At 38.3% G+C, this 25,061-nt stretch overlaps 1 protein-coding gene across 1 annotated transcript in view; it reads left to right on the top strand.

The window, feature by feature from the left end:
* RAB22A (RAB22A, member RAS oncogene family) overlaps nt 1–15,101 on the top strand; it is an 82,208-nt gene extending 67,107 nt beyond the window's left edge. The window contains exon 7 of the mRNA XM_053704557.1: nt 14,041–15,101. Coding sequence (XP_053560532.1) covers nt 14,041–14,135 — 95 coding nt within the window. The 3' untranslated portion in view covers nt 14,136–15,101. The remainder of the gene's footprint in view (nt 1–14,040) is intronic.
* The last annotated feature ends 9,960 nt before the right edge of the window (nt 15,102–25,061 follow it).

Here is a 25,061-nt window from a genome sequence, read left to right on the forward strand (position 1 = left end):
CTAAGTTTCCTCTGGTCTCCTTTGGATTCTTGGCTTTTGTGCTCATCTGTAGCACAGGAGCACTAAGGGTTAACCATTTTAGCAAGCTTTTTAATGTGCCTTTTCTGAGAAATATCCTTTCCTGTTGCTGTAACTTATTCAGCCTGTGAGGAAGGCTCTAAGGTCCGGTGGAGTTGGTAAGGTACTCTGATCAACAGAGCTTGGTTACAAATTTGGGGTATACATTTTATTTTTAACCCTTTATATATGCTATGATATTCACTATGTAATGTTTTTGTTGTTTTTCAGTTCTTATTGGACAGTGTTGTTGTTGTTGTTGTTGTTGTTGTTGTTGTTGTTTTTTCTCTTAAGGTTAATCAGTTTTACTTTGTCACCTTTCTTCCCTTCGGATTTAACTATCTGTGTGCTTTGTACTGCTTATTTGCTTCAGTCTATCTCTGATACTTAAGCTACTTCCTTACTGCTACTATGGAGCATCTGACCTTTTAGACGGCAGACTCTCTGATACTTAAAGGGATACTGAATCCAAATTGTTTCTTCCATGATTCAGATAGAGCATGCAATTGTAAGCAACTTTCTAATTTACTCCTAGTATCATTTTTTCTTTCTCTAAATTTGGGTTTAGTATCCCTTTAATCCCATTCCAGTTTTGTTTGCTTTGTAAGGATTCTCGGGTGTGTTCTCCTGTTTAGCTTTTTAGCTTTTTAACCTTTTACCTCATAAGCTGAGTCTATTTCTAAACCTTAAAAGGGATTTGCTGCGCTTCAGAATATGCAAGAGCTTTTTCCTTATAAAAGTTGCTTCCAGGAGGGTTCATCTGAACTTTCTCCAAAACTTAAGGAGTATACTCACTATTAATGGTATTAATGGTTTTGCCTTCAGCTGTTGAGAGCAGACATATATACACACTTTGATGTGTTTGCCTCATCTGAGGCTGCTTTTGTCAGGGATGTTCTGCAGGATGTAGTACACCCCCTATTCATTGTTTGGCTCTGTTAAAGGGACAGTCAAGTCCAAAAAAACTTTCATGATTCAGATAGGGCATGTCATTTTAAACAACTTTCCTATTTACTTTTATGACCAATTTTGCTTTGTTCTCTTGGTATTTTTAGTTGAAGCTAAACCTAGGAGGTTCATATGCTAATTTCTTAGACCTTGAAGGCCGCCTCTAATCTAAATGCATTTTGATAGTTTTTCACCACTAGAGGGCATTAGTTCATGTATTTCATATAGATAACATTGAGCTCATGCACGTGAATTTACCATGGAGACAGCTCTGATTGGCTAAACTTCAAGTCTGTCAAAAAAACTGAAATAAGGGGGCAGTCTGCTGAGGCTTAGATGCAAGGTAATTACAGAGGTAAAACATGTAATTATAACTGTATTGGTTATGCAAAACTGGGGAATTGGAAATTTAGGTATTATCTATCTTTTTAAACAACAAAAATTCTGGTGTTGACTGTCCCTTTAATATGTAGTAGGAAGGTACACCTGAGAAGCAGATGCCGACCTTGGAATAATTTCAGTGTTTTCAACTCTGATTCTACAACAAATGCGGCGATCAACTATTTATTAAGGACCTCTGTACAAATTGGAACATGATACACAACTTATAGCCACACCTCTATGACTTGGTAAATAAGAATATTGTGCACTTAAATTCCAGGGTATCGGCAACAGCTTAAATAATAGCAGATTATTCCATCACTTACACGGACCTGCATGCTCTCTGCTAGCTCCAACGTTTACCATAGAGCTGGTGTGACATTGTTACTGGCTTGTTGGGAGGCTGGAACTTCAGCTGTGGAACTTTCTCCCCAATGTGAGTGCAGTCCTGCATCTGCTGTGGAGAGGAGCCGCACCAATCGTATAGAATGGCAACAGGAGTAGACTTTAATGTTGTTTTTCCCCCTTTCGTCCTCTCATGTTGGTTATGAACAATTCATAGAAGCTTATATATCTACTGATCAAACAGGGATAGCATATACTGTGTACACAAAAAGTTCTTCTTTATTTTCGTCCCCCTGATGTTGGCTAATATGAAGAATGCATTGGAGCTCTTTACCTACCAATTATCCAGGGGTAGTACACCATACATTAAGTTTTTTTTTTGTGTTTTTTTTTTTTTGTGTTTTTTTTTTTTTTTAACACTTTTTCATTATTCATTATTATATATATTTATATATGTTGCGAGTAAAGTAAGAAATTGGGTAATCCTAGCATTACCCGGGTAAACCTAACATTACCCAAGAGGCTGTGGGTTGATACCAATTTTTACATTTTTATAGATAAATTGTTGTAGACCGAGGTAGTAAAATCTACTTCGTATCTTAAAGACACAGGAGACATTTTAAGGAAAGCTAAGGATCTGTATTTACCTAAGGATAAGTTTATATTGTACACGTTGGACGTTAAAAGCCTGTACACGTCTATTAAACATGAAACTGGAATAAGTATTATAAGTAAAAGACTGAGAATAGAGAAGAGATTTTCAGTCGAAAAAAGCATGTTTATAGAGGATTTATGAAGACTCCTATTATACTGGAATCACTTTCTATTCCAGGAAAGTTTATTTGTACAGATCAAAGGCACAGCAATGGGGTCCAACTTTGCCCCATCATACGCCAATTTGTTCATGAACACAGTGGAAGAAAAAGTTATGAAAATCATTTATTCAAACTGTTTTGCGCAGCTTGGTGGCACTATATAGAGGACATATTTGGTGTATGGTGGGGTAACGTGGACTCACTGGAGAAATTTGTGGGAGAACTTAATATGGCTGCTAGAGGTTTGGAGTTCACGTTAACATATAGTGAAGAGTCAATCATGTTCCTAGATACAAGGTAGGGCTGGGCGATATGGGCAAAAATGAAAATCGCGATTTTGAACCCAAAAAAATTACGATTTTAATCGTGATTTTCTTATAAATGACTAACACCTTTAATTTTTCAATAAAATTTTATTTAACACAACAGAATCTTAATGTACATGTTTCTCAATGTCCAATACACTCTGGGAGCATAAAAATACAAACCATACAATAGTTAAAATAAAATTAGCTGCCTGTGCTGTGGTTACATAGTAGACTTGACACTCGGAGCACAGTATCTCTGAACGGGCTTGGGCTGCCTTTATCCAGTCATTCTCTTGCAACTCTCAACAAAGATGGACGTAGTAAGAGGAGAGTGGTGTATTATAGTTTTTTAACTTCAATCAAAAGTTTGTTATTTTTAAATGGTACCGGAGTGTACTGTTTCATCTCAGGCAGCATTAGAAGAAGAATCTGCCTGTGATTTCTATGATCTTAGCAGAAGTAACTAAGATCCACTGCCGTTCTCACATATTCTGAGGAGTGAGGTAACTTCAGAGGGGGAATGGCGTGCAGGTTTTCCAGCAATAAGGTATGTGCAGTTAACATATTTCTAGGGATGGAATTTGCTAGAAAAATGCTGCTGATACCGGATTAATGTAAGTTAAGCCTTAAATGCAGTGATAGCGACTGGCTTATTAACAGAGATACATACTCTTATAAAAGTGTAATATAAAACATTTGCTGGCATGTTAATCCTTTTTATATATGTTTGGTGACAAAACTTATTGGGGTTTAGTTTTTTTCCACATGGCTGGCTTGATTTTTGCCTAGAAACAGTTTCCTCAGGCTTTCCACTGTTGCAATATGAGTGGGAAGGGCCTATTTTAGTGCTTTTCTGTGCAGCTAAAAATACTGACAGAGACATTCAGCTTCCCTCTGCATGATACAGGACATCTCTGAAGGGCTTCAAAGTCGTGTTTGAGGAGGGTAACAATCACAGTAGACTGTGGCAGTTGTGACTGTGTTTAAAAAACGTTTTTGTCATTTATTATTCTGTTTTTGTTATTAAGGGGTTAATCATCCATTTGCAAGTGGGTGCAATGCTCTGCTGACTTGTTACATACACTGTAAAAATTTTGTTAGTGTAACTGCCTTTTTTCACTGTTATTTCAAATTTTGTCAATTTGTTTCTCTTAAAGTCACAGTAACGTTTTTTATATTGCTTGTTAACTTGCTTTAAAGTGTTTTCCAAGCTTGCTAGTCTCATTGCTAGTCTGTACAAACATGTCTGAAACAGAGGATACTTGTTCATTATGTTTAAAAGCCATGGTGGAGCCCCATAGGAGAATGTGTACTAAATGTATTGATTTCACCTTAAACCGTAAAGATCAGTCTTTATCTATAAAAGAATTGTCACCAGAGGGGTCTGTCGAGGGGGAAGTTATGCCGACTAACTCTCCCCACGTGTCGGACCCTTCGCCTCCCACTCAAGGGACGCACGCTAATATTGCGCTAAGTACATCAGGGACGCCCATAGCGATTACTTTGCAGGACATGGCTGCAATCATGAATAATACCCTGTCAGAGGTATTATCCAGATTGCCTGAATTGAGAGGCAAGCGCGATAGCTCTGGGGTTAGACGAGATACAGAGCGCTTAGGTGCTGTAAGAGCCATGTCTGATACTGCGTCACAATATGCAGAACCTGAGGACGGAGAGCTTCAGTCTGTGGGTGACGTCTCTGAATCAGGGAGACCTGATTCAGAGAATTCTAATTTTAAATTTAAGCTTGAGAACCTCCGTGTATTGCTTGGGGAGGTATTAGCTGCTCTGAATGACTGTGACACAATTGCAGTGCCAGAGAAATTGTGTAGGCTGGATAAATACTATGCAGTGCCGGTGAGGACTGATGTTTTTCCAATACCTAAAAGGCTTACAGAAATTATTAGTAAGGAGTGGGATAGGCCCGGTGTGCCCTTTTCCCCACCTCCTATACTTAGAAAAATGTTTCCAATAGATGCCACTACACGGGACTTATGGCAGACTGTCCCTAAGGTGGAGAGAGCAGTTTCTACTTTAGCAAAGCGTACCACTATCCCGGTTGAGGACAGTTGTGCTTTTTTCAAATCCAATGGATAAAAAATTAGAGGGTTACCTTAAGAAAATGTTTATTCAACAAGGTTTTATTTTACAGCCCCTTGCATGCATTGCGCCTGTCGCTGCTGCGGCGGCATTCTGGTTTGAGGCCCTGGAAGAGGCCATCCATACAGCTCCATTGACTGAAATTGTTGACAAGCTTAGAACTCTTAAGCTAGCTAACTCATTTGTTTCTGATGCCATTGTTCATTTGACTAAACTAACGGCTAAGAATTCCGGATTCGCCATCCAGGCGCATAGGGCGCTATGGCTCAAATCCTGGTCAGCTGATGTGACTTCAAAGTCTAAATTACTCAACATTCCTTTCAAGGGGCAGACCTTATTCAGGCCTGGTTTGAAAGAAATTATTGCTGACATTACTGGAGGTAAGGGTGATACCCTTCCTCAGGACAGGGCCAAATCAAAGGCCAAACAGTCTAATTTTCGTGCCTTTCGAAATTTCAAGGCAGGTGCAGCATCAACTTCCTCTGCTTCAAAACAAGAGGGAACTTTTGCTCAATCCAAGCAGGCCTGGAAACCTAACCAGTCCTGGAACAAGGGCAAGCAGGCCAGAAAGCCTGCTGCTGCCTCTAAGACAGCATGAAAGAGCGGCCCCCTATCCGACAACGGATCTAGTAGGGGGCAGACTCTCTCTCTCTCTCTCTCTTCGCCCAGGCGTGGGCAAGAGATGTTCAGGATCCCTGGGCGTTGGAGATCATATCTCAGGGATATCTTCTGGACTTCAAAGCTTCTCCTCCACAAGGGAGATTTCACCTTTCAAGATTATCTGCAAACCAGATGAAGAAAGAGGCATTCCTAAGCTGCGTACAAGATCTCCTTGTAATGGGAGTGATCCATCCAGTTCCGCGGACGGAACAAGGACAGGGGTTTTATTCAAATCTGTTTGTGGTTCCCAAAAAAGAGGGAACCTTCAGACCAATTTTGGATTTAAAGATCCTAAACAAATTCCTCAGAGTTCCGTCATTCAAGATGGAAACTATTCGAACCATTTTACCCATGATCCAAGAGGGTCAGTACATGACCACAGTGGACTTAAAGGATGCCTACCTTCACATTCCGATTCACAAGAATCATCATCAGTTCCTGAGGTTTGCCTTTCTAGACAGGCATTACCAATTTGTAGCTCTTCCATTCGGGTTGGCTACAGCCCCAAGAATTTTTACAAAGGTTCTGGGCTCACTTCTGGCGGTCCTAAGACCGCGAGGCATAGCGGTGGCTCCTTACCTGGACGATATCCTGATACAGGCGTCAAGCTTTCAAATTGCCAAATCTCATACAGAGATAGTTCTGGCATTCCTGAGGTCGCATGGGTGGAAAGTGAACGAAGAAAAGAGTTCTCTATCTCCTCTCACGAGGGTTTCCTTCCTAGGGACTCTAATAGATTCTGTAGAAATGAAAATTTACCTGACGGAGTCCAGGTTATCAAAACTTCTAAATGCTTGCCGTGTTCTTCACTCCATTCCGCACCCCACGGTGGCTCAGTGCATGGAAGTAATCGGTTTAATGGTAGCGGCGATGGACATAGTGCCATTCGCGCGCCTGCATCTCAGACTGCTGCAATTATGCATGCTCAGTCAGTGGAATGGGGATTACACAGATTTGTCCCCTCTACTAAATCTGGATCAGGAAACCAGAGATTCTCTTCTCTGGTGGTTATCTCGGGCCCATCTGTCCAAGGGTATGACCTTTCGCAGACCAGATTGGACAATTGTAACAACAGATGCCAGCCTTCTAGGTTGGGGTGCAGTCTGGAACTCCCTGAAGGCTCAGGGTTCATGGACTCAGAAGGAGAAACTCCTCCCAATAAATTTTCTGGAGTTAAGAGCAATATTCAATGCTCTTCTGGCTTGGCCTCAGCTAGCAACACTGAGGTTCATCAGATTTCAGTCGGACAACATCACGACTGTGGCTTACATCAACCATCAAGGGGAACCAGGAGTTCCCTAGCGATGTCAGACGTCTCCAAGATAATTCGCTGGGCAGAGACTCACTCTTGCCACCTGTCAGCGATCCATATCCCAGGTGTAGAGAACTGGGTGGCGGATTTTCTAAGTCGTCAGACTTTTCATCCGGGGGAATGGGAACTCCATCCGGAGGTGTTTGCTCAATTGGTTCTCCGTTGGGGCAAACCAGAATTGGATCTCATGGCGTCTCGCCAGAACGCCAAGCTTCCTTGTTACGGATCCAGGTCCAGGGACCCAGAAGCGGCTCTGATAGATGCTCTAGCAGCGCCTTGGTTCTTCAACCTGGCTTATGTGTTTCCACCGTTTCCTCTGCTCCCTCGTCTGATTGCCAAAATCAAACAGGAAAGAGCATCGGTGATATTGATAGCGCCAGCGTGGCCACGCAGGACCTGGTATGCAGATCTAGTGGACATGTCATCCTTTCCACCTTGGACTCTGCCGTTAAGACAAGACCTTCTACTACAAGGTCCTTTCAATCATCCGTATCTACTTTCTCTGAGACTAACTGCATGGAGTTTGAACGCTTGATCCTATCAAAGCGTGGCTACTCCGAGTCAGTAATTGATACCTTAATACAGGCACGAAAGCCTGTCACCAGGAAAATTTACCACAAGATATGGCGTAAGTATCTTCATTGGTGTGAATCCAAGAATTACTCATGGAGTAGGGTTAGGATTCCTAGGATATTGTCCTTCCTCCAAGAGGGTTTGGACAAAGGATTATCAGCTAGTTCTTTAAAGGGACAGATTTCTGCTCTGTCTATTCTTTTACACAAGCGTCTGGCAGAAGTTCCAGACGTTCAGGCATTTTGTCAGGCTTTAGTTAGAATTAAGCCTGTGTTTAAACCTGTTGCTCCTCCATGGAGCTTAAACTTGGTTCTTAAAGTTCTTCAAGGGGTTCCGTTTGAACCCCTTCATTCTATTCTTCTTTCATGGAAAGTTCTTTTTCTGATGGCTATTTCCTCAGCTCGAAGACTCTCAGAGTTATCTGCCTTACATTGTGATTCTCCTTATCTGATCTTTCATTCAGATAAAGTTGTTCTGCGTACAAAACCTGGGTTTTTACCTAAGGTGGTTTCTAACAAGAATATCAATCAAGAGATTGTTGTTCCATCATTATGTCCTAATCCTTCTTCAAAGAAGGATCGTCTTTTGCATAATCTAGACGTAGTCCGTGCCTTGAAGTTTTACTTACAGGCTACTAAAGATTTTCGCCAAACATCTAACCTGTTTGTTGTTTACTCTGGACAGAGGAGAGGTCAGAAGGCCTCGGCAACCTCTCTTTCTTTTTGGCTTCGGAGTATAATCCGTTTAGCCTATGAGACTGCTGGACAGCAGCCTCCTGAAAGGATTACAGCTCATTCTACTAGAGCTGTGGCTTCCACCTGGGCCTTTAAAAATGAGGCATCTGTTGAACAGATTTGCAAGGCTGCAACTTGGTCTTCCCTTCATACTTTTTCCAAATTTGATACTTTTGCTTCTTCGGAGGCTGTTTTTGGGAGAGAGGTTCTACAGGCAGTGGTTCCTTCCGTTTAAGTTCCTGCCTTGTCCCTCCCATCATCCGTGTACTTTAGCTTTGGTATTGGTATCCCACAAGTAATGGATGATCCGTGGACTGGATACACTTAACAAGAGAAAACATAATTTATGCTTACCTGATAAATTTATTTCTCTTGTAGTGTATCCAGTCCACGGCCCGCCCTGTCCTTTTCAGGCAGGTCTAAATTTTAATTAAACTACAGTCACCACTGCACCCTATGGTTTCTCCTTTCTCGGCTTGTTTCGGTCGAATGACTGGATATGGCAGTGAGGGGAGGAGCTATATAGCAGCTCTGCTGTGGGTGATCCTCTTGCAACTTCCTGTTGGGAAGGAGAATATCCCACAAGTAATGGATGATCCGTGGACTGGATACACTACAAGAGAAATAAATTTATCAGGTAAGCATAAATTATGTTTTTATGCATATACTCCCACAAAGTGACCACAAACATCAGAAAAAAATATATCTTTCAAATACGAAGCACTTGTACTTCACTGTCTGAGCTATTTTCCATGGTGCACTTTCTGAACTGTTTGCGTCAAATACTTTCTTTAAAAGAAGAGACTTAATTTTTTCTATGTAAACAGGCTTTATTTTACCTGTGTGGGCAGCTGTGACTGCTGCCATCAGAGCTGACCTGCATAGCCTCTCTACTCCCCCCACCCCCTCCTCCTCCTTTCCCTACAGAAGCCTGCGTACAATGAACAGTTACAGCCAGCCCTCCTGTACGTCATAGGTGACGTCAAAGGGGTGGGGCTAAAACATGCATACTCTCACAGTTTTTAAATCGCATATGCGATTAATTGTGCAGCCTTAGTACAAGGGTATATAAAAAAAGATGCACATCTACAATTTGACCTCTATACCAAAGAAACAGATAGAAACACTTTTAGAATATAACAGTTTCAATCCACGAAACTTAGTTGAATGCCTTCTAAAAAGTCAACTCATCGGAGTATACCAGATAGTAACTGAAAGGTCTAATCTGGAGATATCACTTGAGATGCAGAAAAAATGTCTTAATAGAGGTTATCCAAAAGAAGTGATAGATAGATGTAGACAAGACATAGAGAGGGATGTTCCCAAAAGAAACAAACCGGATAGAATGGTGTTTGTCTCTCAATACAGTTCTCATGGTAACCAAATAGCAAAGATAATTAAGAAACTTTGGGACATTTTAAAAGAATGCAATGAGCAAGTACAAGAATTCCAAGAACTACCGATAACAGCGTACAAAAGGGTTAAAAACTTAAGGGACCATTTAATTTGATCAGATATAGGTCCCATTAAGAAAAAGGAACAAACTTATTTTGGCAAGAAAAACCTGGGTTACTACCCGTTTTTAGGATGTATGAGCTGCAGTTCTATTATCAAGGGGAATGAATTTACACACCCTAGAAGTGGATACAAATTTAATATTAGACTGTTTTTCACATGTGAAACCACATATGCCATATACTTAATCAAATGTCCGTGTCCCTTGATATACATTGGTGAGACAGTTAGGAGGCTTAGAGAGAGAATGAGCCAGCATTGCTCTAACATAAGGTGTGGGAGAAAAGAAGCCACCGTCTCGAATCACATTTTAGAGAAAGGACACCAGATTAGTCAGTTGAGGTGGCAAGTGATAAATTATATAGGGCCACAAAGGAAAGGTGGTAATTGTGAGAAATTATTAAAACGGAAAGAGATGTTGTGGATTTATAAACTGGGGGCAATGGCCCTAATGGATTAAATAGGGAATATGACTGATCTGTTTTTTTGGTGAATTAAACAAAGTGGAATATATAAGGTCAACCTTCTATTAAAAAAATGTATATACATAACAATACGTTTGTATGTTGGAAACCTATAAAATTATATAAATCAAACAGTAGATGGCACCAGATACAAAAATTTGAAAGCCATTAATTTTTTTTTTTTAAATATAATTTTTTTATTGAGGAAAAAGAAATGTATACAAACCATATATAGAAAACAATACAGCAATCATCTATTGCACAGAAATAGTGATAGTCCTCATTTTTCAGCCCCTTAAAACACAAGTACAGGTCACTCTTGGACCTTATCTGATACCTTAATAAAAGTCAAGGGGATCATACTAAGAAAAAAAAATTAAAAGAACAAAAATAAGAAGATATAATATACACACAAAGAGTTAAACATTCAGGAAGAGATGGCATCGACTGAACCTTCCAACCTCAATCTGAAAAAGAATATTATGAGCATACTCTATAGCTTGTGGTTATACAGAGTGATAACATAGCCCCATATATATTAAGAAAAGTATTGCCCCTTATTTTCCAAATCTGTGAATTAAAATTGTTAATAATACCTAAAAACTTAATGACAACATCGTGGCTCGCATTACGTTTAAGTCATATGCGGTCCACAAATAGAATGTGTGCGTACATTTTGCAATCTTCATTCATTTACATTTTATCCAATACGATTTATATTGAAACCCACAACTCTTTATGGAAAGCAAAATATAACCTACTTCGCCCGATGCCCAGGCCGCTGGTCACCAGGCTAATGTATGCTATGACAAGCTGTGGGTATATACAGTGTTGTTCTGAAGTGCGGTTTTATTGCATAATATTCTCTCCCAGGGACCCCCCACGTATCCCCAACAGAAACAGATCAACAGACAAAATGTTATTAGGACAGCAATCTGAAATCGGCAACATGGTGACATAAATAGGAGACTAATGCACTGATATCTTAAGACGATCTTGTGGAGCCATGCGATGTGTCAAAGTTGCTAATTACAACATGCGGTAAACACAAACCCATTAATAGACAAGTGGCTTAAATACAAATAACATTTTAACTAGATTAAATATTGGCATTTTACCAGCTGGAGTTCTGTGGTATAACATGCCCCAAGGTTTCATTTACCCATTTGGGATAGCTCCAGCGAGATTATATGAGTCCCTAAACATGTCATTAGGAGAGTGGCTCCGTAAAAGCAAAAAAGTACTATATGTGGTCTCCGGGTCATGTAGTAATTGAAGAGTGTTCAGCATTGTTTGGGCTGTTTCTGGGAGTAATTGGTATAGATCAGTGGTGCCCAATATGGCTGCCAGCATTGACTGTGATTTCAGCTCAGCCGCGGCCTCCTGGGGGTCCCCCCGGAACCTCCTCCATCCACCACGAGTAAATTATGCGCCTTCTTCCACTGGAGCCAGTTAGACCCACCGGATGAATCCAAAATCTCAAATCTAGTTGGGCTCTTCTGTTCCGGAGTTGCTGCGTGTGAGCCGTCTGCCATCTTCACTGCCAACATGGCCTGCTGTGATTCGCGGGGTAAGTTGTTTACTGAGGACTCCTCTTGTTTGCCAATCGTGTCGGGGGAAAACGCTTCAGCGTTACCAGCAGTTGCAGGGGTAAGGAGCTTTATTATATTGTCATACGGAGCCTTGTCAATTAATTGCTGGCACAGTAGTTCAAACTTGCGCCATCGTGCTTGAAAGCTGTCGTGTGCTTCTGCCTCTCCCGAGTTGGCCATCTTGTCCATGTAGTAGTAAATGCTGTATGCTTTTTTTTTTACTTAGAATTCAAAAGAAGGGGTTGTGTAAGTCCACAAATGAATAACTTCTTGTAACTCAATGCGTTATTGCAGATATAAAGTCAGTAGGGCAGAATCCTGCTGCCTGCACTGTTTACCCGGAGGAGCTGGGGGAGGTCGTTGCCTATTAATAGACCGCCGCCTAAGGTCTTGATCGTCCGAACTACAGCTCCAATCTCATAGAAACAACAAACAAATTATATATTATGATCCCCGCAGCTTCGGTGACTCATATATTAAAATGTATAGATGTTTTAGTTGTTGAATGCTCTTAAATCGGCGGATTGTACAGAGTTCCTTTAGAGCTAATAGTAGATGCGTCCTATCAGGTACGCTGCTCGGACACGCCCCCCTAAAAATATTTTTTTTAAATGGAACTTCAGTGTCGTCGTTGCATTGATTTTATATGTTATGAAATAAAGCTGAGATGTTTTATAGATGGCGCTGTGAACATTGAAGTACATGGATTAAGTTTGTGGAAAAAACAGATTCCACTGTCTGCACGGGAACAAATAGCCCTAGAGCTGCTGTTCCTGTTCATGGGCTGTAGAATAAATATGCAGAGCTGGAATCTGGTCTTATTTGCATACCTTTACCAAGTTGTATCATTTTGCCCCGGCGGAGGCTGCATTTGGCAGGAAGGTTCTTCAAGCTGTAGTTCCTGGTAAATAGCTGCCTGCCTGTTTTGTTCCACCCAAATTTTTTGTGTACTCAACAGCTTGGGTATTGGTTCTCAAGAGAGAGGTCTTGTGGACTCTCACTACCATTAGAGAGTAAACAAAATGTATTCTTGCCTGATAAAGTTATTTATTTCTTGATAGTGAGAGTCCACATACTCGCCCATTTTTTCTGGTTGCAGCAGTTTTAGGGGCATATTTATCAAGCTCCGTATGGTGCTTGATGCCCCGTGTTTCTGGCGAGCCTGCAGGCTCGCCAGAAACAGCAGTTATGAAGCAGCAGTCACAAAGACCGCTGCTCCATAACCTGTCCGCCTGCTCTGAGCAGGCGAACAGACATCACCAGAAATCAACCCGATCGGGTTGATTGACACCCCCCTGCTGGCGGCCGATTGGTCGCGAGTCAGCAGGGGCCGGCGTTGCACCAGCAGCTCTTGTGAGCTGCTGGTGCAATGCTGAATACGGCGAGCGTATTGCTCGCCTTATTCAGCTAGGTCTGGCGGACCTGATCCGCACTGTCGTATCAGGTCTGCCAGACTTTCATAAATAAAGGGGCCTTAGTTTGCACCTCTTTACCCTACTATCTTACTTTTTCTTCCTATATTTGGCTTTATGTACTACTGGGAGGTAAGGGGAAGTAGGAGAGATATTTGAGCCCTGGTGTAGGGTGTCTTTGCCTGTGGTTGACAGGCAAGGCAGCCAGTCAGTCGGTACTGCTGAAATTGTTTTGAATCATTGGTGTTGCAGATCAACAGTAATGGTACTGCAATGATTAAAGGGACACTCAATCAAAATGAAACTTTTATTATTCAGATAGAGCATGCCATTTTAAACAACTTTCCAATTTACTTCCATTAACAAAATGTGCACAGTCTTTTTATATTTAAACTTTTTGAGCCACCAGCTCCTACTGAGCATCTGCAAGAATAAGTGTGTATGCATTTGTGAATGGCTGATGGCTGTCACATGGTACGTGTATGCATTTGTGATTGGCTGATGGCTGTCACATGGTACAGGGGGAGTGGAAAAATACACAACTTTTAAAATTGTCAGAAAAAAAAATCTACTACTCATTTGAAGTTCAGACTAAGTGATATTGCATTGTCTTGTTATCTTGCATTTGTTGATTATGCAAATCTACTGTGTTGACTGGTCCTTTAAGATGTGTTTCTGTACTTTATCATGTTTACTATCTCTTTAATGTAGAATTTATTTGCCACTGCCAAGGTGGTTCTATTTAAAACTGTAGTAGCATCTAGGTAATTGAATTATATAAACTTACAGTAAATCTGACACAGATTTTTTTTTTCTTAATAAAGGTAAAAGAATTCCATCTGCTAATCCCAATGCTACATCTGTGAAGGGCTTCAGACTTAGGAGACAGTCATCTGAGGTAGAACACCGATGCTGCTGACTCTCTGGACTTTCTGGTTTATGGAGTTTAATAGGCAGGACTATTTAGTATGTTGCCAAATCAGTCTCCACCTGCCTACTTACCACTATGCACACAGAGTTTTAACTCGCCACACAAATGTGTATGCTTCCTGCGCTTCAACCGCTGGTCATCATCATACCTTCTCTAAAGGGAAATTTTATTTTGTTTTAGTTATTTTCTCTTGTACAATTTTCATTTGCTTGTTTATTAACTGTGCATTTTTTTTATTTACATAATTCTATTTGTTGTGTTCAGGAAACTGAGATTGAAACCTAGCTTACCTACCCAGGGAAAGTGTAGTTTAAGAATGTATTTATTTACTCATCACCTTAGTAGCTCAAAGACACAGTGCTAAGTGCATTTTGTTTTAATTATTTACTTTAACTATGCATGGGCATAATTGTATTATTTATTTAACAAAGGAATGACTAATATGACCGCAGCCAGCGACATTTGGCTATTTTTGGCTTTGGCTTTAATTGTGTAATAGTGCAACACACAAACATCTGGTTTTGCACAAAATAGACAATTGTATGCTGCGGCCTGCGGCAATATTCAGCGTTTGTTTAGTAAATGAATACCGAATAACAAAATTCTGCCCACGCCTACTTTTAGCCATGACAGTTCTCAAAAGGGGTTGTATTGTGGTGGCTTAGCAAATAGAATTTTTTTACATGTTAAAACTAAAAGCATCTTAATCTTTTACCCAATAAGTGACATTTGATAGAAATACATAAGTAACCATACAATATTTTAAGTCAAACTCTTAGAATAGTATATTTTTTTTTTTTGCTTTGAAGTTACTGGTTTTATTTGGATGAGTCTGTAAGGGCTGCAGTTATGTTCTATCCCCTAGCAGTGTAATGCACAATTTTACTTATATGTAATACAGATTGTTATATAGATCCTGTTGATGAGGTAGCTGGATGCAATAATAAATACTTTTTTTATATATACTGTGTATATATATATATATATATATATATATATATATATATATATATATATATATATATATATATATGTGTGTATATGTGTATATATATATATATATATATATATATATATATATATATATATATATATATATATATATATATATATATAGTACAGAGATTTTAAAACACAGCGGTTTTGTCTGAAGATTTTAGGCAAGCAAGAAATACTCGAGTTTATAGTTGATGAATTTATATTTGGCATGATGGAATCGTGTGATGTCATATTTTTTTCTTTCAAAAAGAACACCACTTAAAAATATAGGATTGTGTATATACCAGTTTATAATACACAACACGAGAGCTAATGTTCTTTAACCCCTTAATGCTGGTACTTAATTGTTAAAAAGTTCTGATGTAAACAAATAAGTAAAAAATTGAAATCACACGTTCATTCATGCGATCACATGATTTCAATGATGGGATCGGGTCTGGGGGGGGGGGGCGGCTGCTATGATGCTAGACACGCCCTCCAGTCTGCAATCACAGTTAGGAAGCCATTGTAGCTGCTTCAGTACAGCACTAAAGCCCAGCAAAGTTAGGACGGCATGGAACGTCCTAATGGCGGGAAGGGGTTAAACGTTTTCCATCAAACACACATACACAAACATATATGTATGGTAAATTAAAATTAGAAGTCTAACTGGCTTCTATGATTTATCTGAAGTAAGACTAATCTTGCTATAGAACGATTTCTTAAGGATACACAAATAGAAAAACACTTTCCTGATTTGTTAAACAACTTTTTATTCAAAGGGACAGTAAACGCCTATTTTTATATAACTGCATTTAATAGGCACTACTATAAAGAAGAATATACTCAGATGCTGATCTAAAAATCCAGTATAAAACCTTTTTAAAAGTTACTTAGAAGCTCCCAGTTTAGCACTATTGATGATGTTAGGCAGGGACACCCAGTGAAAGGGGCTGGGAAAACAAGAAGTGCAAACACTCCCCCCCCTTCCCTGCATATGAAAAGACAGATAACATAAACAGGAGCCCAGAGGAGTCTGTAAACGCGTGTATACATCTGACACTGGGGCTCGGTTAGGAGTCTGAAAATCAGCACAATGTTTTTGTTTAAAAAAAAAAAAGTAAAACTATACAAACTACAAGATGGGCTATATAAATGGATCTACGAAACATTTATACAAAGAAAAATCTAGCGTATAATGTCTCTTTAAAGTAACAACCATTTTAGAATATATTTAAAATAAAAATATATGTACCAAAAGATGAAAAAATACCAATAGTCAATAACTATTACAGCAAATACAAACAAGAAAGCGAAATGGCTTTATATTGGAGGATAGATGAACTTTAACAAAAATTTAAGTATTTATCATGTCAGATTCACACTCTCGAAAGGAACTGCTTTACACTCTTCAAGGTGTCTGTTTTGTTAAAGGGACAGTCAACACTAGAATTGTTGTTGTTTTAAAAGATAGATAATCCCTTAATTACCAATTGTAAATTCACGTGCATGAGCTCAATGTTTATCTATATGAAACACGTGAACTAATGCCCTCTAGTGGTAAAAAATCAAAATGCATTTAGATTAGAGGCAGCCTTCAAGGTCTAAGAAATTAGCATATGAAACTCCTAGGTTTAGCTTTCAACTAAGAATACCAAGAGAACAAAGCAGAATTGGTGATAAAAGTATATTGGAAAGTTGTTTAAAATTACATGCCCTATTTAAAACATGAAATGTTTTTTTGGACTTGACTGTCCCTTTAACCCCTTAATGACCGGAACATTTTTCAATTTTCTTACCCTTAATGACAATGGCTATTTTTACATTTCTGTGGTGTTTGTGTTCAGCTGTAATTTTCCTCTTACTCATTTACTGTACCCACACATATTATATACCGTTTTTCTCGCCATTAAATGGACTTTCTAAATATACCATTATTTTCATTATATCTTATAATTTACTATACATTTTTTTATAAAATATGAGGAAAAAATGGAAAAAACACACTTTTTCTAACTTTGACCCCCAAAATCTGTTACACATCTACAACCACTAAAAAACACCCATGCTAAATAGTTTCTAAATTTTGTCCTGAGTTTAGAAATACCCAATGTTTACATGTTCTTTGCTTTTTTTGTAAGTTATAGGGCCATAAATACAAGTAGCACTTTGCTATTTCTAAACCACTTTTTTTTTCAAAATTAGCGCTAGTTACATTGGAACACTGATATCTGTCAGGAATACCTGAATATCCATTGACATGTATATATATATTTTTTTTAGAAGACATCCCAAAGTATTGATCTAGGCCCATTTTGGTATATTTAATGCCACCGTTTCACCGCCAAATGCGATCAAATTAAAAAAAAATTTCACTTTTTCACACATTTTGTCACAAACTTTAGGTTTCCCACTGAAATTATTTACAAACAGCTTCTGCAATTATGGCACAAATGGTTGTAAATGCTTCTCTGGGATCCCCTTTGTTCAGAAATAGCAGACATATATGGCTTTGGCGTTGCTTTTTGTTAATTAGAAGGCCGCTAAATGCTGCTGCGCACAACACGTGAATTATGCCCAGCAGTGAAGGAGTTAATTAGGTAGCTTGTAGGGCACTGGCAGGGTTAATTTTAGCTTTAGTGTAGAGATCAGCCTCCCACCTGACACATCCCACCCCCTGATCCCTCCCAAACAGCTCTCTTCCCTCCCCCACCCCACAATTGTCCCCGCCATCTTAAGTACTGGCAGAAAGTCTGCCAGTACTAAATAAAAGGAGTTTTTTTTATTTTATTTTTTAAAAAAATGTATTCTGCTGTAATGGAGCCCTGCCTTAGCCCCCAACCTCCCTGATCCCCCACCAAACAGCTCTATAACCCTCCCTGCTACTTAATTGCCGCCATCTTGGGTACTGGGTACCCAATTTGCCCCCAAAAATATTTATAAACTTTTGCCCCCAAAAATATTTATAAACTTTTCTGTAGTGTAGCAGCCCCCCCCCCCCCGATCCTTTTATATATATATATATATATATATATATTTTATGTTTTGAACTTTTTATTTTTTCCATTGGTGTCAGTGGCTAATATGCGCGCGCCCCCCCACGTGCACGCGCGTGCGCCCCCACGCTGCCGCCTCCTTGCTTCCCTTCCCCCCGGAACACAGCACCATTGTTACCGGTGCAGAGAGGGCCACAGAGTGGCTCTCTCTGCATCGGAGGCTTGTTAAAAGGTATTGCAGGATGCCTCCATATCGAGGCATCACTGCAATACCCTGAGAGCTGCTGGAAGCGATTGCGATCGCTTCCAGCACTCTCTTAAACAACTGACGTACCAGGTACGTCCATTGTCACTAACTGCTAGTTTTTGCAGGACGTACCTGGTACGTCAGTTGTCATTAAGGGGTTAATATTGGCTATAAAATTCACCACTTTGAATAGATACAAATCCATTGCATGATCTGCATTTGTCTTCATTATAAATTAAACAGTACAGGTCTTTAATCATCCAAATAATGACATACATTTAGCTTATGTTAATGTTATATGGAGTATATAAAGAAACTATACATATTTATCATTGCTTTACCATCTGCACTCTGTTATGATTAAATATTAGTTAAAGGGACAATAAAGCCTAAGGGGTCTATTTATATATGTGCGGACAGACATGATCCGCTATAGTGAACCATGTCCGCCGCACATCGATAAATACCGACAGCCTACGCTGTCAGCATTTATCCTTGCACCAGCAGTTCTTGTTGTGTCAATCAGCCCGATCGTACATGCTCGGGTGGATTGCTATACGCCGCCTTAGAGGCGGCGTATGAGTTTAGGAGCAGCGGTCTTAACTCATGTTTCCGGTGAGCCTGAAGGCTTGCGCGGAAACAAGGGGAACAGGGGACATTCGGCCCTTGTTTAATAGACCCCTTAGTTTAAGTTTTCAGGATTCAGATAGAGAATACAATTTAAACAACTTTCTAATTTACTTCTATTATCTAATTTGCTTTGTTTTCTTTGTATCCTTTGCTGAAAAAAACATACCTATGTAGGCTCAAGAGCAGCAATGCACTACTGGGAGCTAGCTGCTGATTGGTGGCTGATTACATATTTGTCTCTTGTCATTGGCTCACCTGATGTGTCCAGTTAGCTTCCCGTAGTACATTGCTGATCCTCCAACAAAAGAAGTAAGTTAGAAAGTCATTTTAAATTCTTTGAGCCCAATAAAGTTCAACAATATAATAAATGGTGCGATAATGCATCAGGATATAGCACTGATATCCTTCTATCTGAGTTTAGTAATTCTATGCACTATCCAATTCATGAAAGAAAAAATGTGGGTTTCATGTCCCAACATAAATTGGATTCCACAAACAAACAAAATCTGCCTGACTTCTTACCTGACTTGTTTGATAATGACAAAGAGAATGTGGTAGATGTCCTGTCAGGATGAGGAAATTCACTTTCCTCTTTTATTAGTACAGCTCAAAGAAAATATGCAGGAAAAACACAATCATTATTCAATTTGATATAAATGTGCTGGTGCATTTGTAATGATTATATGTTACACAAAATATCTTGTATTCATTCAACCATCAGAAGGAAAGAATACACAACTGTTCTTTCATTGCTGGTATTCCCAAAGCCTTCCCTCTATTCAGAGTGTTAGACATCTGTGTCCAGTTTTAGTTTAGTTTTTTTTAAGATGTTTGACACCTGTTGCAGCTATATCAATTAGCGTCTATGTTGTCAAAATGAAAAATCTAATAAAATGTTTTTTTTGTTTTTGTTATAAGCTTAAACTGTAGTAGAATCCAACATTAGATGTCTAGATGTACTTGAAGGTGTTACTATAACTTACTATTTAATGGAAATATTTGGTGTGTTAAAGGGACATTGTAATGTTACAATGTATCCCCTTTAATGTGTTCTGTTACATTTTACTTGAGGGAGTGTATTATTGTTTGCAAACAGCTTTTACCTTTATTTTGACATTTGAAATAGCTGGTTTTACTTATTGAACCCCCACCTATACTGAAAATATTTGTACAAAAAATAATTCGTGAAAATTTACATTTCAGCCATTTTTTTATAAATATACTTACCTTTCTTCTTGAAGCCGCTCCAGTGCTTCACCAGTTCTTTGCAAGCCTCTTCATATACGTCAGCAATGATGATTCTGGCATCCTCCAATAATGGCTTCCCCCCCCCCCCCCCCGGGAAATCATTGCCTTAGGCAACGCCGTGATTGTAGGAAGCCGGTTTCGTCATTGCTGGGTAAGTAAACCAGGAAGAAGCAGGCGGGGCATCGTTTCAGAACGGCGACCCGGCATTTCAGAAGAACAAGGTATTTTTAAAATACGGTGCCAGGTCAATTTTCATGAATGAAAGTGCCCCTGTTTTAATAGTTTTTTAAAAAACGGGCACTTACACATGAAAATTGACCTTCACTTTAAAAGTGTCTAAAACTGACTTGCTCTATCTGAATTATGCAAGTTTAATTTTGACTTTCCTATCCCTTTATGGTTCCATATAATCCATTATTTGCTTCTTCTGAAAGATAAACTAGACTGTATCACATAAAAAGTGGAAAAGAAGATGGGCTTTTTAAAGACATTGATATTCTGAAATTGTTCCGATTCATTTTAAAATCTTTTTTTTCTGCTTTAAAAAATGTACAAGCACAATTATTTGTTTTAAGGTGATTTTATAATTGTAGTACAGTAGGGGAGTCCCAGCTTTGTTCTTTACATTTGCAATTAAGACACATGATGATATGGTTCCCTGGTTATTACCCAACTGTTTAATAATATAGGACAAAACTACAGAATGCTACAATGTTTTGGGGATTAATCACCTTTCCTCAGCTATGTGGTGGGGGTGTAGTGTTCTTTTACTTGAAATGTTGTACATTCTTTAGTCTCTGCCTAAGAAATAATCACCTGGAGAACTTCACACTCACTGTTTCTTTCTTATCTTTGATTCTGTCTGTATTTTAGCACTGTGAGCACTTTCAGCTTTTTTTCAGTAATCTTGTATGTAATTGTAAAACGTATGTTTGGAATGTCCGTCAAAATACCCAATTGTATTATTGGAAATTAAGCGGACCTTGTTCTTACATATAATAATTTACCCACCCCATTCAAAGATCACAAGAAAGGGATTCATGTGATGTTAAAAATGTATATTTTTATAGAATCCTCAAAAATTTAAAAAATTGTTCATACTCTTCTAATTTGTTGTTAAAAAGGGTGCCCCAGCAAGACAGCAGGACTGTCCATTCGGGGCTGTTGCTAGGAGGGATTGTAATCTGATATTGTAAAAAAATACACACACACACACACACACACACACACACACACACACACACATACATACACATACACACACATACACACATACACACATACACACACATACATACACACATACACACACATACACACATACACATACACACACATACACACACATACACACACATACACACACACACACATACACACACACACATATACACATACACACATACACACACACACATACACACACACACATACACATACACACATAAACATACACACACACACACATACACACATACACATACACACACACACACATACACACATACACACACACACACATACACATATACACACACATACACACACACACATATACACACACATATACACACACACACACATATACACACACACACATAAATATATATACAATTACCCAATATTTAAAGGCATATGAAGTTGTAAAGTGGGGCTTGTTCAGCCCCATTAAAATGATTTTAGCATATTTGCTATTTTATATTAAAAATTGTTTTTATATTTATTGTACTCTGAAATTGGTTGCTGGTGTCCAGAGCCAATCTTGAAGCATTCAGCGATGCATGCCTGATGCTTATACATTAAAGGACTTTTAAATAAAGTAGAATTGCATACAACGGGTGAATCTGAATCATGAGTTTACTTTTTTCCTTTAATGAGATTCTGGTCACCTGGAGTAGATTCAACTATAGAAGCACACATCATTTTAAATATAAATGTACTGTAAATCATGTTAAAATCATTTTACTGGGGCAGAATAACATATGGGGATTAATTTGTATGGAAATGTAAAATAAAATGAAGTTTTAGCTTTCCTGTTTGTTAATTTTAAGTTTTAGATGTTTGCAAGATGAAGCACACTGTGCCATAAATTTGACTTTGTTTCTAATTTATAACAACTTTTATCCAAAAATGACTTGCAGTATGTTCACATCCCAAGAGTTAAAATATATATGGGCATGATCTTTCTACTAAAGAAAAATAAAATGTCTTGATAGTTATATTGTTTTGAAGGCCATTTTAACTTTAAATATCTAAGTGGAACTAGATCATTGGATATCTAGCACCTTCTAGTTAAAGGGACATGAAACCCACATTTTTATATTTCATGGTTTAGAAAGATCATGCCATTTTAAACAACTAATTTACTTCTATTATCTTATTTGCTTCATTCTCTTGATATCCTTTGCTGAAAAGCATATTTTGATAGGCTCAGTAGCTGCTGATTGGTGGCTGTATATAGATGCCTTGTGTGATTGGCTCACCAGTGTCCTTTGCTATTTCTTCAACAAAGAATATCTAAAGAGTGAAGCAAATTAGATAAAAGTAAATTGGATGATTGTTTAAAATTGTAAAAGAAAGACATTTTTGGTTTTAATGTCCCTTTACCTCTACCTTACTGGTGTTTTTTTTTGTTTTTGTAAACCAAAGATATATATATATATATATATTTTTAGAGCTTACAAGAATCTCCCCTTGTTGCAGAGTAAGACTAACTTCTAGTGTTTAATCTCTGCACATGTACACACCTGATTTTACTGTTATTGTTTTCAGCAAGCCCAAGTAACTTTTATCCCTTCTAAATACACCACCCACAGTTTCTCTACACAGGGAGATGTGGAACAGACTGGTACCAAGGTTATTTGCTTTATTTCTTTAGAATTACACATGCTTCTAAAATAAAGCAAATTGCCTCTGACAGCGAGACTTCATTTAGACCAAACACATTTATTATAGGATGAAAATGTGGTACACTATAGTTCTTTCAGTTCAGAATGTGGTTATGATGAAAGGAAATAAATTAGCTGAGGTTTATTTTTATTTTGTTAATACCTCTAAAACGGTTAGTTTATTTAATACCTTTTGAAATAAATGAATATTGAAGAATAACGAGATTACCGTAAATGTTTAAATTATTTTTTATGATCTCCGTCCATTTAAAACTCTATTCACTTAACAGTGTAACTGCTGATTGGACAGTACGGCTTGCTTGGCTGTAAAAAGAAATTTGTGACTCATTTGCTAAGAACATCCCATTCCAGAGCCAGACTGAAATTTAAAGTGTTGGTATAGATTAGAAAGTATTGGGGGGGTTTTCTCGCCTGTTTTTTTGTTTTTTTTAACATGAGAAATTTAAGTGGGAAATCATCCTTTTTCTTTCTAAACCACTTTTGTTCCTAAAACTAGGATCTATTTTTTTTTTTGTTTGTTTTCAAGTTGGATATTTTGTTGTAATTAGTAAATGTGTATGTGCATTTGCATATGCTTTGATTAACGTGTAAAATGATTATTTATATACATGCTTTCTTACAAATAATAATGTATTGAGGATCTAGTTGCTATGTCATTTTACAAACATGTTATGGATATTCTGCATGACCAACTGCATAATTATAACTAATATTTGTAATATTGCTTATAAATTTGTTTTTTAATGTCTCTCCTGGGCAGGTCCCAGGATAATGTACTCATAGTAATTTTGTTTTGTTTCTGTGCTTTATTACAATAAAATATTTTAATATCTATGATTATCATCAATTTGACAAGCCGTGTTGCAAAATTAATTTAATGCTATTTTTTAACTTTTCTGTATGGAACATGGTTTGTTATTGCCGTCCATGCTAACCATTCCAGTAATTACTACATTGTAAATGAAAACATCACTACAGACTCTTGTTGTTCTGCTCAAAATATGTAAGCTTTTTTTAATTAAAAATGTTTAAACCTCAACTCGCTGTTTTTATACGTTATTTGGGATAAAAAATTGAAAATACAGTAGTATAGACATGAAAAGATTTCTGTAAATATAGTGAAATATTTCTTTCCTATAGGTGGCGAGAGTCCACGACATGTTACATATTGGGATACACATTCCTACCTGGAGGAGGCAAAGTTTCCCAAACCCCAATAAGCCTAAAAACTCCTCCCATCTCTCTCATACCTTAGTTTTTTCTTTGCCGCCGTTGGAGGTGGTTGAAGCATAACAATGTGCTTGGTTTCTTCAGTGAATGGTGCTTCAGAGCATATTGAAGTCCAGCTCCCCTCAGAGTACAGTGCTTGTCAGAGAGATGTGCATGAAATACTGTCTCATGATACAATGTTTTCGCCTCATGGGAAATCTTTCATAGGCTTTCTGTAAATTCAGTCACAGGGACTAGTCTTATTTCTCCCTTTTACAGATAGATGTTATACTCCTTTTCCATTACCTCTGCTTATATGTTTCAGTACTTGTTTGGCTGTCTGCTACTAAGTGGACAAGTGTCTATTTGGAAGTATGTTTTATATTTCTAAATAGAAACTGTCTCAGTTTTAGACTCAGTCTAAAAGTTTATCTATGTATGTATATGTGTCTCATTATGGTTACCTATTAAAGGTTTCCAGATAGACTCTTTCCCTGACAGAAGAGAGACAAAAAAATATCAGCTTGTCTGAACCTCCAGTCTCTTATTCCCTTCAGTGGCTCTGTGTTTGGAAGTACTAGAACTCATGATTGCAGCTTCGGATGCAATTCAATTTGCTCTATTTCTTATGAGACCTCTTCAACTTTGTATGCTGCGCCAATGGTGCAAGGATTATACTCCGATATCTCAAGTGATA

This window comes from Bombina bombina, chromosome 1 (assembly GCF_027579735.1).
Source record: "Bombina bombina isolate aBomBom1 chromosome 1, aBomBom1.pri, whole genome shotgun sequence".
In the NCBI taxonomy this organism is placed as follows: Eukaryota; Metazoa; Chordata; class Amphibia; order Anura; family Bombinatoridae; genus Bombina; species Bombina bombina.